Raw genomic sequence first — 14,926 nt, 5'->3', positions numbered from 1 at the left:
TGAAGAGGTTTTTATTTGGAAGATGCTGCGTTGTCTGATGTGTAATGAGTCTCATTGGTATGTCAGTGGCTTCTTTCTGAAGAGGTACCTACTGTACTTCATTTAGGAAACAGAGGATATTGAGAGCCCAAAGCGCAGCATTCGCGACAGCGGCTACATAGACTGCTGGGACTCGGAGCGCAGTGATTCCCTCTCCCCCCCGCGCCACGGCAGAGATGATTCCTTTGACAGTCTGGACTCCTTTGGCTCCCGCTCACAGCAGACACCATCCCCAGATGTAGTGCTCAGGGGAAGCAGTGATGGTGAGTACTTGTCGCCACGAGGCATGCGTTGTCTCTGGAGTAAATGTGCCTTTCAGAAGCTGGGCACAGCGTCTGAATTGCGCTAATCCTGCAGGAGAGCTTCACTGTGAATGCTGATTTGTGCTCCCTGAGGTTCAGATGACTTTGCCAACAGCTAACTTGAAGTCTGCCTCAATTTGGATAGCAGAGTTTTGGAAAATGAGTTACATCATTGCAGTGTAATTTTATTATTGGGATAGTGCTTTTCTGGGTTATGGTGTAAGAGGATGTTATGCAGACTCATTTTAACTTTTAAGCTAGGCTGGAGCAAGAAATAAAAGTGCAGGAACAGGGGAAATATTGAAGCGAATAAAATGTTGCCTAAATAAACCCTAGACAGATAAATGACCTAGAAATATCTTGGAAATGTCTGATACTTGTCTGAGCTTTGAAGTCTGATATAAAACATGCCACCAAGTCATGCCATGTGAGCTTTCATGATATTTAGAAAACTGGGCAACTGAACAGCTCCCAGCATCAGAGCTGTGGCCATATCTGTACCCCTTTGAGTCCAGCTCTTGCCTGGCAGGTGGTATGCTGCTTCTCCATCTTTCTTGTTTGATTCCCAGATGCTTCCTGAGGCTTGCAAATACAGCATGCAATGTGGGGAAGGGTATTGTAGAGGCAGGTGTAGAGCATGCACTCAAGTTGCCTGCGTTGAGCAGGATTCTAGGTCAGAACAAAGGACGCTTGATTCAGACTCCGTCTGCTTGATTGCATTTATGGTGAACGAATGGGTAAGTTGAACATCATCAGATGAAGTTATATTCAATGCATGAATCACTTCTCCTTAGTAATGTTATTAATTTAATAAAAAAGGAAGGTCAAAAAGATATTTTGGTAGGAACCAGATGTTCATACTGCTTTTGGCAGCGTGAAGGAAACTGGTGCTAATCATAACCGGATGCCTGAGAGATTTCCTGAGGTGATGGGGAACTCCTTAAAACCGAAAAGTTGGCAGGGAGAGCCAGTAACACAGATGGGTTGTAAAGGAGCTATGGGGAAAGTATGGTTACATTCTGCTGCTCAGCTGTTTTGAGTGGCATGTGTTATGTGACTGTTGCTGGACAGCCATCCAGAACCAGCCACTGGGACTGATGGCTTGAAAAAGCCTGTGACCCCTCAGACACAGAACTGAATTCAGTCTCCATGTTAGAAACCATTTTTCTGCCTTCCTAAACAAAAGTGTGTTGTTGGCAAATAGGAGCACCTTGCTTGTCCTAATTGAGAAGCGTTGCTTCCTTCTGACTTCTTCCCTGCCTGTTGGGAGCTGCTGGGCAGCCTGTTACACCCCTCCTGAAACTGCTTCCAATGAACTTCTGCTGTGTTAGCAGTTTTTTGTAAGGTTTCTTGGTTGCTTGTTGCTGTAGCTAAGACATACTGTCTTGTCACATTCTTGAGTCCATAACAATCACAAGATAAGATGCAAGCATACAAAGCTTGTTCTTAAAAATTCATCTTTAACCATCTCCAGACTGGGGGTGCATGCAGATGTAGCATGCATGTGTATGGCTTATTGTGAAGACTCTTTCTAATGCATCCCATTTTCCCTACTTGCTGCTGCCATGACTTCACAGCTGTCTCTTCCAAGAGTTGCAGCTGAGGTGTCGCTTGGCTGACCTCTTTTCTATCTAACCTCTCCCTTGCAGCCCCAACAGGCCAGTGTTTCACTCAGCTGCATATGTTTGTTGATATATGCAAAGCTGGAGGGAGGAAAAGATACTCTTCACTTTGTTTTTCGCAGATAGGATCTTTATAAACCTAAGAATAGGAAGTAAAATGAAATTATGATACCTTGTACTCCTAGAAAAAAAATGGATGGAGATCATGTAAGTGATTGTAAAGCAGTGATGACTTAAGCTAGAAGCGTTAAGTAGGACTACCTTCCCTGTTGCCACTTGTGATCAGCATCTCTGTTCAGGTACTGCTCTGGTGTCCTACGTGGCCTCTGTCACTTGGCAAAAAGAAACAAGACTAGTGACAGAGCAGAACAGTGTGTTAAAATCAGTAGAACTGCAGTCTGACCTGCTCCAGAGTCACTGATGTATCCAGGAGCATATAAATCTTTTGCGTGGCTGGCAGTTGTGCACAGTGCCTTTTATGAACTCATGTAGGTCCCTTGACACACTGTTGTGTGCAAATCTGTAGTATATAACTGCTTGTTATGGGTTGTGGAAACTGGCTGCTTCTTCTGCTTGGAAATGCAGAAGAACAAAATTAATGTTATAAATGTAAAGCACAGCTGCATCTTCTACTGAGTGCTCTGGCTTAAAGTGATGATTTATTTTTTTTTTTTAAATCTCAGCTGAAAATAATTTTATGAGTAAAAGATGAATAATTAAATAAGCTGCTTTCCTTTGAAGTACCAAGCGTGGATATGCTTGTAGGCACACAGCTAATGAGGAAGAGGAATCTCTTTTTATTTGTCTGCTACTGTGATTATCTATTCCAGCATTTCTGTCCGCTTCTTCAAGACTAGTTTTCATGCAATACGAAAATAAACACCAAAAGGAAGAGTAAACAGAATAGCAAATAATGTGAAGGGATCTTTTCACCTACTTTGAGGTCCTCTATGGCCCTGCTTAATCTAATGGTATTACAGCTCTTCAAATCTTTGCTGCCCTCAGACGTTTGTGATTTTGTGGCTGTCTCCAATTTCTGCTTAGACATAGGCAGAGGCTGCCAATCACAGTGCTAGCTGTCATATGCTCTTAACCAAAACTGTCCAAGCAAAACCTTTCTGACAAAAAGTACATTGTGAATTTTGTCTTTCTAGTTGATTTCCATTGTGTCGTCTTGTCTTGTTTTACTGTTCCCTTTCCTTCTTCATCTCTCTCCATGCAAACACTGAATCATGAAATCTGCTGCAAAAGCTCTTTGCAAATAACATTCCTGCCATATTTAGACCTCTATTCCTTCACCCTGCTTTGAATTACATGCAAGCTACTTGTGATTTTTATGACTTCATTGTTTTCAGTTTTTCATGAGGTAGCTCAGTGAATTAGCTAGTAATTTATTAGCACAGTGAATTAGCAAGAGGACACAGTCTGGGTGGCTTCCCCCTCTCCCCAGGCAGGGAGAACAGCTATTGCATATGCTAGTGTTGCCAAGGGGCCAAGTGCCAGAGAGCCAGTGCTCCAAAGCTGGGAGAGCGTTTGAATGCAGGTGGGAGAATTGGCTGTGTGTTTCACTCACTTTCAGTCTTCAAATGAGGGCCTCTGATGAAGTTGCACTTCTGGGAGAGAACTATTTGTACAGCTTGTTTGTGAATTACTTTAAAAGGCTCATGATTGTGCAGGGAATCTAGTGAATGTCCACAAAGTACTTCCCAAAATGGCTGTGAGGGCAGTTCCACTGGAAATTCTCTTTAACATATTTGCCCTACCCTTGGGGAGTTCTATTTGCAACTGTATTTTCAACCTGAAAAACCATTTTCCTCACCTTTGTGAATACAGTTTTTAAGTGGGTTGTGAATATCGGGAAGCTTACTTCATTTGTACAAAATAATCTCTGAGTTCTGTTCATCTCCCATCTTATTCTCTGCAACTCTTTATTTTTCTCTCACCTGTTTTCCTTGTCAACAAGTATTATTCAGTCTTCGCAGTGCTGCTCTAACCCACAAACTCTACAGCTTTTTCTCTTACATCTGAGGATGAAGTCTCTCTGTTTTTTCACTGGACTGACTAACCAGGTGAGACTGGAGACAGACCACCTGAGTCTTCTGATCTGTAGCAGCTGATGCTTATTCTAAAATTTTGATCTAGGATGATGCTGTGCGCATTTAAAGTGCAGTTAATACATGTCTGCAGAAACATCCACAGATCCCTGCCATTGTGGTGATGCAGGGTGTTTGAGCTTGGGATACGGAATTGTAAGTCTAGATTCAAGAGAGTGAACCAGGTCAGGTGTACCCATACATGCTGCCAGGAGTCAGTTGGACATAAGTCAGGTAAGCTGCTCTAAGCGTCCTGTGTGAGTAACAGATCTGGACTAATGTGACCCAGAGTAAGTTGGAATATCCTGCATGGTGACCTGTGGCTGAAGTTTTTCAGGGGTATGTAGGTACTGCAGCTTCTACCTTCACTAGCTGATTTTAAAATATGAACACAGATAAAAAGAACTTCAATTATTGGTGCTCACATGCTGTCATTTTTTTTGTTGACATCTCCTCTGATTTATGATTTTTAAAAACCTGGATGGAAAAGAATGATTATTTTCTCCTTCCTCACTAGGGAGAGGAAGTGACTCAGAAACTGACCTGCCACACAGAAAGATGCCAGATGTGAAAAAAGATGATATGTTGGCGAGGCGGACCTCACACGGTGAACCTAAATCAGCTGTGCCTTTTAACCAGTACCTCCCAAACAAGAGCAATCAGACTTTCTATGTACCTGCTCCACTTCGGAAAAAGAAGGCTGAACGAGAAGAGTATCGAAAGAGCTGGAGCACTGCAACTTCACCACTTGGAGACAGACCTTTCAGGTAAGACTGGCCTGTTCAACTTCTCCCTTCCTTGGTGATGATGCTTTAACCCTTAGCCAGTTTGTTGCCTTTTCACAAGATATGTGAAGTGCCTTGCACTGTAATAAATCTCTTGCTGAGATGGTACTGATAAATTGTAGCAATTAGTGAAGACGGTAGAAAAGCAAAGAGTGAAAAATCCTTGTCTCGATGTCAATATTTCACTATACGATGTACTGTATAACTTGTGTTTGACAAGATATTGTTTACAGTGAATATCATGATTGTGATCTCAGACTCAAGGCTGGATGAAAATATTGTGGATAACCTGTTTCAGTTCTCAAGACAGTTGCTCAATACCAGATGATACTGATAAGTAATATTTGATGTATCTAATCAAAATAAGTAATGTTCGTGCTGTGGGGTTTTTTTTAATTGATTTGTTTGTTGTATCTTAAACATTGATATGGTTTATGTAACTGTGACTGTATGCTTTTGCCTGCTGTTTTTGTCAACTGATATTTCACTTCTGATTAGGCCGTAGAGCAACTTCTGGTAAAGAGCATTATCATCTTCCTGCCTCATTCATCAGAATATTGTTTGATTTCTTGATAGAAACTGAATTTGCTAATCTATGTACCAGGCACAACATGCATTAAACTACCTTGTATGTATAATTCATTAGCAAACCTGAAACCATAGAAGAAGAACAAAGTGAAACATCAGGACTGTGTGAAAAGGAGAAAATGGGCTCCATGGCTCCTGAGGAAAGCCCTGTTAAAATACAAGCAGATTTGAATCAAAATGAAGCAAATTCCATAGACCAGTCTCCTTCATGTAGTGTAAAAGAAACAACATCACTCAAGGGAAAAGATGAAACAGAGATCAGAAAGTTAAGAAGACTTGAACAAGCTGGCATTAAGGTCATGTCAGCTGCCCAGCGCTATAGCAGGTTAGCCCAACAGTGTGGGAATTTGTGCACGCTTCACATTTTTAGGATTGGCTGTAGTGTGGGCTTCCTCAATCCATTGCAGTTTCACTTCTCCTAACAAAAATCCAGCGTGCTAAGCACTCACAGTGGCTAGCCTTTTAGTGAAGGTGTTGGTATGGAAAAGCTTGTGATGTGGCAGTAGTGCATTGGAGAGTTGTTTGATGCTAACTGTGTTTGTGTTGAGTGGTTGAATTATGTTACAGCATAATGTAAACAAACACCAAGGAAACTGCTACACAGACTACTTGTCACTTTCTACTTCTTGCATTTAATTAAAAAAACAAACATGTAAATGTATATTGAAAATGCTTTCCTTGGGCAGAAGTTTCATAGACATACTTGCTGGCAATGCAATGTTTTAGTTTACTGACTCACACTTCTAATGTGGTTAATATTTTTAGCTGTGTTAATAAATGTTGCATTTATTTTTAAAGGCAGGAACTGTAAAAGTACAGTGCTTGTTAATACATGTGCTAGTTAAAGCATGGATGCATAGTTCAGCAATCATGATTTGACTGGCTTTGGCATAGAGTATCAGTAGTTATTCACTTATTACCTGCATTATTTATTTTTGGATGTAGTTCAATTTGGTTGTTTCCTGTTCTTTAACTGAATAGCTAAACGATGGCTAGGCTCACTGCCCATGTCTTTTCATGATCTGATGTCAAATCCTCATGGGGATGGCCTGCATAAACAGAGTTTTAGCATGTCCAAGGGCTATGCTCTAACAAATGATGAAAATGATTTAGCTAAAGGGTGAGTATCCAAGTGTCCTCCCATCTGAAACATTTTCTTTCGAATTGTTGAGGAAAATCTTCATCACATTTCTATTCTGATAGAGGCAATTTCCTGAGATCCAAACTGGTGAAACATGGGGTGAAACCCTGACAGTGAGTAGTTTAGCAGATGCTGGTCTACAATCTGGGCTTTGGAGTGTAGCAGTAGTTGAAAGTACAGCTCATAAGTTACACAGCTTGTTTGTAGATACAATTAAGCTTGTCTGCAGCCTTATGCATGTCACATAGTCATACATCCTTTTCTTTGGTCACTCAGAAGCTGTCAAGAGCCAGTATTTGCATGTGGTTGTGGTCTACTACTTACAAAGACAAATACTAATAAGGAGTAAGTGTAAATTATAAATTAGTCCCTCACTAAATTATAAATTAGTGGCTCAGTTAGTGTGCCAGTTGATGTGGAATCTATAAACCAGTAGACTTCGAAGTCCAAGTCTGTGTTGTTCAAGGTGATCTGTAGCATTAGCTCATGTTTAGCAGTTCTGCACACAGCAAAAAGCACTATTTGCATTTGCATCAGGAGGATGTGCGCCATATTAGTTGAGAACCCCTTTTCCAACCCTGCATTTGATCCTCTTTCTTCTTCTCCAAGTAAGAAGTGCATGTATGCAAATGTTTGGGTCTCTTTGGCATAGAATTGATCTCTTTCTTTGGACAGTCCATTGTTCTGTCTTAGTTGAAGGAAGAAAGAGCAGGTATAACAAGCATGTTCTCAGGAAAAGCAAATCCTGGAATTCGGCAGCTTGGAGAAGGAGGAGCCACTGGTTTTCTACCCAAGCCAAGAGTCAAGAGCAGAGCTCGGCCGGCCAGGCTTCACTGTAGTGAAGTAGAAGCCTGTTCCTGGGGGCTGTAGAAAACGTACTGGAGAGGGACAGAGGTTTGGAAAGAACAAGGATATGTTTGTGAAAATGGAAGACTAACAAGTGAGGGAAAGGGAAGAATTGAGTGGTGATACTTGAGGACGCAGCAGAGGGTTTGATCACCTTTCTTAACGTCTCATTCTTATTCCCTCTTCTTTGAACTGCACAATTTCTATCTTTTTGGCATCAAATTCAAATTTCTGTGCACTAAGGGCACCGAATAGTTCTCTGTCTCTCTTAATTCTATACTGTGACCTTTTCCTTTTGCTCTTCCAACATCTTTCTACAATGTCAGCTTCTCTTTTTTTCACTTGAGGTGCTCAGTTATTTTCCACTTGTTCTGAGTTGTTTATAGGCATTTTCCTCTCAACTTTTTGACTTCTAGATGACACCGGCTGTGACTTTGTGTTCTAGGAGCCATCTAATTGTTCCCTAAGCTAAAACTCAGCGGGAATGTTGCTGGGTTCAGCACAGGAAGAACTTTAACTTGTATGCAAATACATTGTTTGCTCAGAATCTAAGTACTTATCTCCATTTCTGTAGCACTTTGTAGGAAAGGACTCAATCGACAAATGCATGCCAAAAGGCATTCATCCTTCCCAAAGGAGTGAATCATCTCTTTATAACACAATGTTTTGTTGCCATATGATCCTCCATGCTTGGCTGTGGATCTGTCTCTTATTTACACTATTGTATCTGAAAGATATGGATCAGATTCAGAGACTCCCTAAAAAGAGGAGAACTTACAGATGACGGAGAAGGGGAGGGAAGGAGAGAAACGTGAACAAAATCAAGAGTTTTTGACACATTCCTTGCAAAAGGAATATGGACTCTAATTTTGATGGTGCATAAGCACGCAAAAGCCTCTCATTATTCCGACATGCAATACAAGTATCCCCAAGCCTATATGGGACCCTGTTCCATGGAGCACAAACACCCAGGGAAGTAGCTGCAGGTAGCAGCTGCTGTATCAGCATGGACCATGTGGTGCTCCTGTGAGGGCTGGAGCTGGGTGCGCAAGCACAACTGGCCAATCTGTAGTGAATTCTGACCCACTGCAGGCTTCGCAACTACACTCTGCTTTCTTTATTGCAAGTTGACCCTTAAAGGTACTTCTGGAACTGTCACACACTGATTCAGGAGACCCAAAAATGTCACAGCTTATCTCTGACTCCAGTAAAAACAAAATGTAAGTGAATGGAAAATATTATTAACCTAGAAACTATTGTGGAAGTCTAGTTACGTAGGAAAAGCTGTAAGTTGTTCAGCTACTCATTACAGTGACTCACAGTTGTTATTTTTTGCAAATTTTAAGTCCCAATTTGTTGGTTGCTAAAAACACTAAAAGTGGCTAAAAATGCTCTGTAGCATTGGTGGACATGAGACTGGAAAAATCCATTTGTTTTTTACTAAAGAATCACTTGGTTACACTTAATCTTAGAAACTAAAAGCATGAAGGAATGCCCTCAACCTACCTACACAAATAATCATTCATCTTCAGATCTTCACTTAAGAAGTAAATGTAAACATGATTTAATGGAGTACTATGTGATTTTACACGTCTTGTGTGTCTGGAGTTCTGAAAATTGTTTCCAAATTGTTAGTTTTAAAAAGGAAGGGTAGTGGAACGACTAGTAAAGTCCAATGGAAGATTCATCAATTTAATCATATTCCCTGGCTTACTTGGCAGAACAAGTCCAAGTGCATATAGCTGGTACTTGTTCTCTTTTGTGCCTAAAACTTTCAGAAGAACAGTTCATCTACCTTAGATCACTGTGTTTTCTCTAAAGCTTTCATAGTGGGTGAACCAAATTTCATAGGCAACCATAACTTGAAAGGCAAACTTTTTTTTTTTTTGTAACTATTATTTAAGCCTGTTTCCCCAGTGGTCAGTTTGTACTTCCAGTATTGCAAGTGTGCAAAACAAAGTGAATTTGAGCACGTTACAGCAGTGTATTGGTAACTCATTATTTAGGATTGAGTGACGTGACATACCTGTTCAGCTGTGAAATTTGAACATGAAGATGACCTTGTAGGCCTCTTCATTTTTGTGTTTGCAGAGACAACATCCAAAGTAAACTACTGACCATGGTTTACAGGGGAAAAAAAGTAGAAGATATAGTTGTGAATGGAAGCCAAGGAATTGGACAGTACTTGAGTATGGAGGGTTGGAAATCTGGAGCAAGAGTTGAGATATTTGCCAACTACCAAATAGCTTTGTGGAATATTCTAATTCTTGAAATTGGAGAAATATTCAAAATATCAGTGATTACAATTTTGGTTTCAGACAGGAGAGTCACCTAGCTCTTGCCATCTGTCTCTTCAGTTAAGAACATTGACTGCTACAAGTTACAATAAGCTTAGTCTTTCTAGGCACCAGCTGTCAAGGGTATTTGTGGTAATCTTCAGTAGCAACAAGGTAGTGGTGTAATTTCTGAGCAAGGCAGATGGCCCTGTGCTCCAGAATAATGTTATCGCTAGCACACTGAACACCCTATTGTATATCAGCATGGGAGCTGAGGGCTTATTTGGGAGGCGCAGGGGAGGGTGGTTAGAAGAAGAATAATGTGTGGATGTGTATGAGAAGAAAAAGCAGTTAGCAATATATGGGCATGCAGCCTCAGAGATTACTCAGATCTTAAAAATAAAATAATTAATAAATAAGCTGAGCCTAAGTTCCAAAACCTGGTATTTCAGGATTCAGCGGTGTTGGCTGGGAATCGGGTATTTGCATTGAATCTTTTTTGCTTTGAGGTGTTTGAGAAGTTTAATAATGCCATTCACAGTACTGCATTCAGTGCATCTTGTATGGTAAACTAGTTCTTACTGTTTCTTCTAGCTATAGCTAAAATAAGTAAAGGTCCAACATGGCTGATTTTCTGTGTGAAGTCCTTGTAGATTTGTAACCTGTAAATGATTCACTTTATTTATAACAAGTCTCTGCCAAGTCTAACAGCAGCTTGAAGCACATTTGATTAACTGTGCTTGTGTTATGACCTGGAGATGCCTGTTGCCACTCCCCTCTCCTTCCCTGGTGCACCAGGAGCTTTCTTTAATTTTGATCTGTGTCAGTAAAAAGCAAACAAGTGAAGATAACGGAAGCACCCCAGACATCATCCTTCGCAGGGAAAACCCCTTCATGACACGTTATCAAGGGAAGGATTCTGGTTCAGAAGATGAAGCAGCAAGCAAAGTTCCTGATTTAGAAAAGGATGACTTTGCCACTCGGAGAGCCAGGATGAATCAACCCAAACACGTAGTTCCATTTAACTCCTTTATAATTGGACCCTATACACAGAAAGATAAAAGTAAACTGGAAGACAATAAAAAGCCGTTGAAGGTGGAAAAGCAGGAACGTGCAAGGTGTGCATTCATGTTCTTTCTATTATAATGCTTAATTTCACAATGCATGTCACTGGGTAGGGCTTAGAGCTGTCTTGTCTACAAAAAACATCAGGGTAAACTGACACAAATGCTTTATCAAAAAATGATCAGGAAATAGATATAGCTTACCTACTGTAGCTTTCTGTCAGAGTATCAATACCAGGAGAGCTTAACCTGAGGCAGCTTATGAGTGTGACTAGTGTAAAATAGAAGATATGCTTTGTGTGCCAGTGCCATCTTTTGCTGAACATTTTAGAATCATGCTTTTGAATGCAAGTTTTTCATCTAATGCTTTTTTTTTTTTTTTTAATACTCTGCATGAATCATGGGCTCAGATAAGTCTTAAGTTAATGCACTGAATACCTGTACCTGCTACACAGACTGAACTGTCACATATAAACCTGGTATTTCTTTTATGGTAATGCTTTTGTAAATGAAGCACGGCTTAAAGGTTTCAGCCTAGAAAATCTCTTCTTTCTTCAGATCAGTGATACTAACCTTTATTAAGTTGCTGTATATAAGTATCTGCGAGGCACCCATTTTTCAGGAAACAAGTATTTTGATTATTTGTGCAAAGAGAAACGATCCTAGATAAAACCACCATATACACATTGCATGGGGACCTTGATTGTCATAACTAATGCATTCCAAAAATTCTTTTAATATCTAGTAGCTCTTTTCAGTTATGCAAAATCTGTCTCTTGGTTTCTGGTTTGATTATATTAACATTTTTCAATGAGTGGTTTGGCAGGGCATCTGAAGAACTCACAACTACATTTTAGTATTCTAATGTTATTGACATGACTCTAAGATCAAAGAAATTCTCTAGTATGTTTGCAGGCAAAACTTGAATTCAGTTTGCTAATAATATGCAAATGACATATTTGTAACAATTCAAGAGAAGGCTTATTACAGAAATGCTTAATACAGTAATAACTCCAAGATTTCTGTTGCTTGATCTAGAAACAGAAGTCGTGCAATGAAGTGATCTCAGTGGTACATGAGCAGAGCAGTGTAGATGAAGTCACTGGGTGTTGAAACTCTTATGTTTACTTCCTAAGCTAAATGTAAAAATAATCTGCTATAAATTTTTTCTTCTTGTGCTTTGAACCTCTTCTATTGATACTGACTTATCATTGCTCCTTCACAATGTCTTTTCTTGCTGAAATGGAACGTGTTAAATTAGAGGAAGCCAGGTGCACATGGCATCAGCAAGACAAACAGTGACATGCAAAGAGAACCCACCTCTGCAGACTGAGAAGAATAAGTCAGAGGAGGAAGAACAGGTGAAAGTAGTTGATGCTGAGAGAGATGATTTGGATAAACGGAAATCTCAGTGTGTCTTTCCTCAGCTACAAGAAGATATGATTTTTGTGAATGCCTCTATAACAAAAGCAGATCTGGAGACATGGAAAAGATTGAAACTGTCAGGAGAGCCCAGGTATAGTTTGTCCCTGTGGACGGCAGGATTGGCACTGTAGGATGAACACTGCATGTTCGTTTTGTCATGGTCTGTCTGTGTGCATTTGTGTTTTTAACCTTGAAGAATGCCTTGATGACAACCAGTCTTCACCTATTAAAATTTTCATTAGGCATCCAAAAATCCTTGTAGGAGTGCTATCTATCATGAAACAGAAACGTGTCCATTATTTAGAAAATTACAGTAGTTCCCCATTGAGCTTTGCTCTTAACGTCATCTCAGCAAAGTTTTCATTTTTCTCAAGTTTTTGTCTTGAGAATCAGTCTGCTCTGAAGCTGCTGTAATCTGAGCAGCACAAAGGTTCACATAGCACTGCTAAGTCAGTAGCCTGATGGTGCTGCTAATAGAGCTGTCTGCAGAACATGGGGCATTGTACCTTAGGAGAACTAACTGAGAATCACAGAATCATTAAGGTTGGAAAAGACCTCTAGGATCATCTAGTCCAACCATCTACCCACCATCAATGTAAACCATTTCCCTAGGTGCCACATCTACCTTTTCTTAGGTAGATGTGACTCCAGGGATGGGGACTTTACCACCTGTCTGGGCTGTCTGTTCCAATGCTTCACCACTTTTTCTGAAAAGGAATGTTTCCTAATATCCAAATGGAACTTCCCCTGACACAACTTGAGGCCATTCTCTCTCATCCTGTTGCTGTTACCAAGGATAAGAGGCTCACCCCTACATCACAACCTCCTTTCAAGCAGTTGTAGAGAACCTCCTCTTCTCCAGATCAAACAATGCCAGTTCCCTCAGCCGCTTCTCCAGACCCTTCACCAGCTTTGTGTCCTTTTCTGGGCACTCTCCAGGGCCTCAATGTCTTTACTGTATTGAGAGGCCCCAGACTGATCAGCATCTCTTTGTATTAATATGTCTGTACTGCGTTTGAGACCTGAGCTAATGTATCTGCATGGCATCTTACTGTAAAGCAAGATGCTGAGTAAATATGCCATTGTTATTTGTCACTGCAACAGTGGCTGCAGGAGCCTTGTCATATGGCATCAACATGCTTATATCACAAGCTAAGGCTCCACAAAGGGAACTAGTAAAAAGTGGTTATTCTAAGCTATTTCCCTGCAGAGATGGACCATAATGTATGCAGGTGATCTGTGACTTCAGGAGGAAAGGGTAACAACTCTTGGGCTTCCTGTTTAGGCGCATGTCATTTTCCAATTAAAGGTAGCCATCTGTTCAGGCATTCTGTTAACAATGTGAGTACTGTATGTAATTCTAGCTCTATTACAAACCACCAAAAATAACCATTCTCTCATCTCAAAGATATTAGTAATCTCTCCATTACATTTGAGGTCAATTATTAAATTATTATTCAAATCAAGATTCAGTTCCCCCTTCTCAAGATGGGTGAATTGCCCTTCGTGATGCTCTTGTGCCACTGGCACCCCTGCATGACAGGTGGGGTGCACTGGTGCTGCCGTCCCAGGTCTGTGTGGACTGATAAGGGAGCTAAAGCTTTATCAGGACAAAGTCCCTGTTTTTGAGTGGGCCATGGCTATCTTCCTTCTGCTAAGCAAGGGCTTTCATTAGTGTAACCCTGGAGTTTTCCCAACAGGTCCATGGACTTTATCTATCAGATCACAGTGTGCCACACCTCTTTTTATCTGTGTCCTTGAATTTTTAAAAAAGACCCCTTTAAAAGCTTAGGGGCATTTAATTTGCTTTAGTCTGGGGTCTCATTTGGGATGAATTCTCTTATTCCTCATTCTGACTAGTGAAGAAGATTGCAAATGTCCCAGTGACACTCCACCAGCAGCTGAAGTCACAGTGGAAGCAGCAGTCCAGGATGATTTTGCTGTCCGCAAAGCCAGAGCAAACAGAAAGGCTGGTAGCCTCAAGCAGAAGTTTGTGCATTTTGGGCCGGTAACTGAGATTGATCAGCAGAAGTGGGACAAGCTCAGCATCGGCAGAGCTTCACGCAGGTGTGAAGCAGAAGAAGAAAGCGGGAAAGACAGAGTGAAGGTTCACTCGGATGTTGAAAGCTCTCTTCCAACCACTTCTGGCAGTCTCCAGTTTGCTGAGCACAGTGATGCAGTATCTAAGCCACAGAATGAGCCCAGGTATTTGGTGTGGCTTAGGATGCACTGCTGAGCTGGAATCTGGACCTGTTCCTGCAGGAGGCTGGGCTGCATGGGGGTGGCACATGCCTAGGAGCTGCTTGCACGCACAGCCCTGTTCAGAAGGCATCTGATGCTTTCCCAGCATCATAACATGTTTGGAGTTATGGAAAACAATGCTGTGCATATGCCTTCCAAGCATTTACCTCGACAGCTCTGGCTAGTGGTGAAATCGCTGGTATCTCAGAAGCTGAGCTATCTTTAAAGCTTTCTGCCTCATGATCTTCAGCAGTATTTCTCTGTCTGCTTTCACTGCATTAGGAATTTGTTGCTCAGCTTTCTGGCCTCACTGCTGTTCAGAAAATGCTTTCTTCAGTCCTAATGGATTTACTTTCTTTTTGAAGATGTAGTGCTGTGAAACTAAGGTGTATTTGTGCTCTGTGTTTCTGGCATTTATCTGGAGAGAATGACAGCTCAGGGAAGTTAACATATTAACAGAGCCTAAATTTATTTGGCTTTTCTTTAATTGCTTAGTCTGCAGCT

General features: G+C 40.9%; 1 protein-coding gene across 11 annotated transcripts in view; it reads left to right on the top strand.

Moving 5' to 3' along the window:
* LIMCH1 (LIM and calponin homology domains 1) overlaps positions 1-14,926 on the top strand; it is a 165,746-nt gene that overhangs the window by 107,555 nt on the left and 43,265 nt on the right. For 7 of the 11 annotated variants that reach the window (XM_042871919.1, XM_042871920.1, XM_042871918.1 and 4 more), the window contains 6 exons: positions 107-302; positions 4,574-4,823; positions 5,488-5,754; positions 10,520-10,810; positions 12,018-12,272; positions 14,042-14,386. In XM_042871919.1, the coding sequence (XP_042727853.1) occupies positions 107-302; positions 4,574-4,823; positions 5,488-5,754; positions 10,520-10,810; positions 12,018-12,272; positions 14,042-14,386 (1,604 nt within the window). The remainder of the gene's footprint in view (positions 1-106; positions 303-4,573; positions 4,824-5,487; positions 5,755-10,519; positions 10,811-12,017; positions 12,273-14,041; positions 14,387-14,926) is intronic. The other 4 variants (XM_042871921.1, XM_042871922.1, XM_042871926.1 and 1 more) reach the window with 4 other exon arrangements.

The sequence above is a fragment of the Lagopus leucura genome, unplaced genomic scaffold (assembly GCF_019238085.1).
Source record: "Lagopus leucura isolate 7727_CA_CO unplaced genomic scaffold, USGS_WTPT01 Super-Scaffold_100004, whole genome shotgun sequence".
Taxonomy (NCBI): domain Eukaryota; kingdom Metazoa; phylum Chordata; class Aves; order Galliformes; family Phasianidae; genus Lagopus; species Lagopus leucura.
This window is presented reverse-complemented; position numbering and strand designations above follow the sequence as displayed.